At 48.6% G+C, this 3338-nt stretch overlaps 1 protein-coding gene across 1 annotated transcript; it reads left to right on the top strand.

Moving 5' to 3' along the window:
- The first annotated feature begins 1081 nt into the window (after window positions 1–1081).
- On the top strand, window positions 1082–3035 carry LOC121778995 (fibrous sheath CABYR-binding protein-like). The gene is made up of 3 exons (XM_042176356.1): window positions 1082–1564; window positions 1696–2562; window positions 3018–3035. The coding sequence occupies exons 1-3, from the start codon at window positions 1082–1084 to the stop codon at window positions 3033–3035; spliced, it is 1368 nt and encodes a 455-aa protein (XP_042032290.1).
- Window positions 3036–3338: the final 303 nt, after the last annotated feature.

The raw sequence follows: 3338 nt of genomic DNA on the forward strand, positions 1-3338 counted from the left end.
AAGGAGCGAACTAAATTGTGGCATGATAAAAATCTGAGAACCAAGGAGCTCCATGTAGGCCAGAAAGTACTACTCTTCCAGTCAAGATTGAAGCTCATGCCTGGGAAACTCAAATCGAAATGGACAGGGCCTTATGTCATCACCTCACTCCGTTCCAATGGAGCAGTAGAAATTTCAGGGAGTCTTCCTAACTCTGAACCTTTTATTGTGAATGGGCATAGGCTCAAGGCATTTAGAGACAACAGTGATGTGGCTGTAGTGGATGAAATTCCACTACAACCACGTACCTTGGCCGCACACTGACCAGTAGGATAGGAATTTAGACTTCCACTGGGCCAATTCTTTTGAAAGTCCACACTTACTGGCCAAGTAGAATTCTAAATTGCCTAAGAGAAATGTAAATATTGTAAATATTTGGTAGTTAATTAATTTGAACCTTTGCATGCTAGTTAGTTTTAAGAAGAAAAAAAAAAACCAAAAATATTTTTCGGACCTCAAATATTAATTGGGAGTTCGTACTGACCATCAGAATACCATTTCGGTGAAACTCCTATTTTATTTAAGTGTCCTTTTTACTTTATTTCTAATCTAGGAAATATAGGGGAAATCATTAAGGGACGAGTTTGAATTTGTGGACTTTCTGCAGCTTTTGCAGGGTGGCAGCGGCTGAAAGGGGGCGCGTGAGCAGAGAGAGTGGACACGCTGACCAATCAGGAGTCAGCATTCTCAACCGTCTCTCTTTTGAAACGACGCGACCGGACACATCCCATGGCCGGTTACAACTACCTACAACTGCATGCTCTCTCCCAAATATCCGTACCGTCTCACCCATTTTCCCTCACAAACCCTAATTTACATTTTCTCTCCCAGAATTTCTTTCCCATCTCCACCAGTTCCAAACCCTACTTTCCACCACTAAAGTCGCCATTATTCGACTATGGGTAAGAAGGCTTACGCAAAGAAAATCAAACCCCACCGGGTAGAAGTCACAGCAACACAGCAGCCGCGGGAAGAACAGCCGCCGAGCCCACAACCACAACCGCAACCGCAATGTTCGGAGCCGACTCCTCAAGCACCAACAATGGTCTCCTTGGAAGCAATGGCGGCGTTTCTTCGACAGCAGGACCCCAATAGGGATTGGTCGGCCGGTTTGGGTCAAATCGGGGGACAAGAGAAAGTACTCAGAGAAAATCCTTCGGAACCGATTGTTCCATCCACAGCAACACTCCCTACCCCCATTGCGACTTCCTCCAGAATTCCACCAGAAAGAGAAGCTCCGTCGACTACCCCACCACATAAGTCCTCGGAATCCTCAGAAACTCCACAACACAGTGATTCAATGGAGATTGACCCCATCTCAGCTCATTACGATTCCGACTCGGAAGAACGTGAAGCGAGGAAAGGTCGGGAACAGGGGAGCCTACAGGGAGCAGTTGAGTCAGAGAAAACACTGACGGCGGGAGTCGTTCCCCAAAAAGTGGCGAGGGAGGAGATAGATCTGAACGAATCAGCCAAGAAGCAGGGCCTAATGACCGATGAGAAATTTCAGGCCATTTTAGATGATGTCAATCGGATGGAAGATGACACTGCCGTGGTGGCTGAGGGGCTAGACCTCGCATCACGAGCAGTAGGAGAAAGTGAAGAAGCCGAAGAAGGAAACCGCTCGGAAAGCCAAGCTAGGAAACGAAAGCACAGGAAACGAAAGTAAAAGAAACAAAAGCGAGACCAGAAGTACCCAACCCAGTGGCACCTCCAGTAGTAAAGCCCAAGCCCGTCAATCGGAGACTAGTATTAAAGGCTGATCCTAAGGCAGACCGGCCTAAACCGCACAGGGTTTCACAGAGGTGTTTGGGAAAGTGGGCAGCCAAAAAGGCCAAACCGAACACAGCGGCAGATCTGCTTGAGATCGTGAGTGAAGATGAACGGGAAACTCCCACAAAGCCTGGGGAGGAGTCCTTACCTACTGCCGACCCAAGGGATTCTGCAATGGTAGTCGATGATGCCCCTCAGACACAAGGTGGCCGGAGTGAAGATACTGAAAGGATGGTTGAGGGTCTGGACCTCGCATCCGAGTCAGTAGAACCTGAGGGATCGGAGGAGGATGGCACCCATGTAGAGAACCGTTCCACTGCCCAGGAGGAGTCATTAGCAGAAGAGGAAGCCAGATACCAAGTAGAGAGGAAACAGAAAGGAAAAGCCGTTATGAAGAAAAAGCCTAGTACCAAGAAACCGCGTATCGTGAACACTGGCATAGTGATCACTGAGGCTGCTCAGAGGACCCCATCAAGCCGGCGAGAGCAGAGTGATAGTGAGTATGGGATCAGTGAGGAATTTGAATCGGATAGTGATACGTCCACGGAGGATGAGGAGTACAAGGAGCAACAACTTCCAAACGATCATAGGGAGTTATTGCATCCACCTGCAGAGAGACTCCGATATAAGCGTTGGTCGGTGAAGCTCACAGACGACGTGGTGGAGGAGATGAAATTGTTTGACTCCAAGAAGCTCCAGGACGCCTACCGCACCAAGGATGACAAAAGCAAGCAGATCAAGTGTGGGAAGGTACTTCATCTCCCTTCTTTAGATGAATTGAAAGCTCACGAATCGTTTCTCGCCCTTTTGCATGCGTTGGGTTTTGAATGGCTGTTAGAAAATGAAGCTTTGAATGTCCCGGTCAAATTGGCCAAAGAATTTTTTGCGACCTTTCGATTCAAGGTCACTACTGATCTGGATGAAGAGTGTATCAACTTCAGAGTGTTTGGAGGTGAGATTAGGATGAGTTTGGTTGAATGGACTGTACGGCTAGGAATGTGCAGTTTGGAAGAGGCCATAGGGCCTGAGTGGAGAGAGAGAGAGCGGGGGATTTCCCGTAGACATGTGGAATTTGAGCCCCAGGTCGCCTGGGAAGAACTGACTCACCCCGGGGCAGGACAGTTCCAGTCCACTATCTCCCGTTCCATCCATCTCAACGATCCTATTCTACGCCTGGTTCAACTTTTATGATTTCAACCTTTTAGGACAGTCGAATTCTGTAGTACGGACGTCAATGACGGAGTTGTACCTCATGTGGTGTGCTAAGAAGGGCAGGAAGTTGCACCTAGGGTTCTGGACAGCGTACCAGTGCCACCTCATCGCTACCCACCCCGCACGGAATCTTTCTCTTTGCCATTACTTGGGAGTTTTTGTAAGGAACAATATAACCGTCTCGGAGGGAGAAGACTTATCCCCCTTGACGATAGTGGACGCCCCAGGTTTGTTTGATACCCCCTTGTTCGTCCGAACGAACGCGGTATACATGAGGCAAGGCGTGCCACACTTCTATGCGATGGGAGAGGAGG

Source organism: Salvia splendens, chromosome 19 (assembly GCF_004379255.2).
Source record: "Salvia splendens isolate huo1 chromosome 19, SspV2, whole genome shotgun sequence".
NCBI classification, from domain to species: domain Eukaryota; kingdom Viridiplantae; phylum Streptophyta; class Magnoliopsida; order Lamiales; family Lamiaceae; genus Salvia; species Salvia splendens.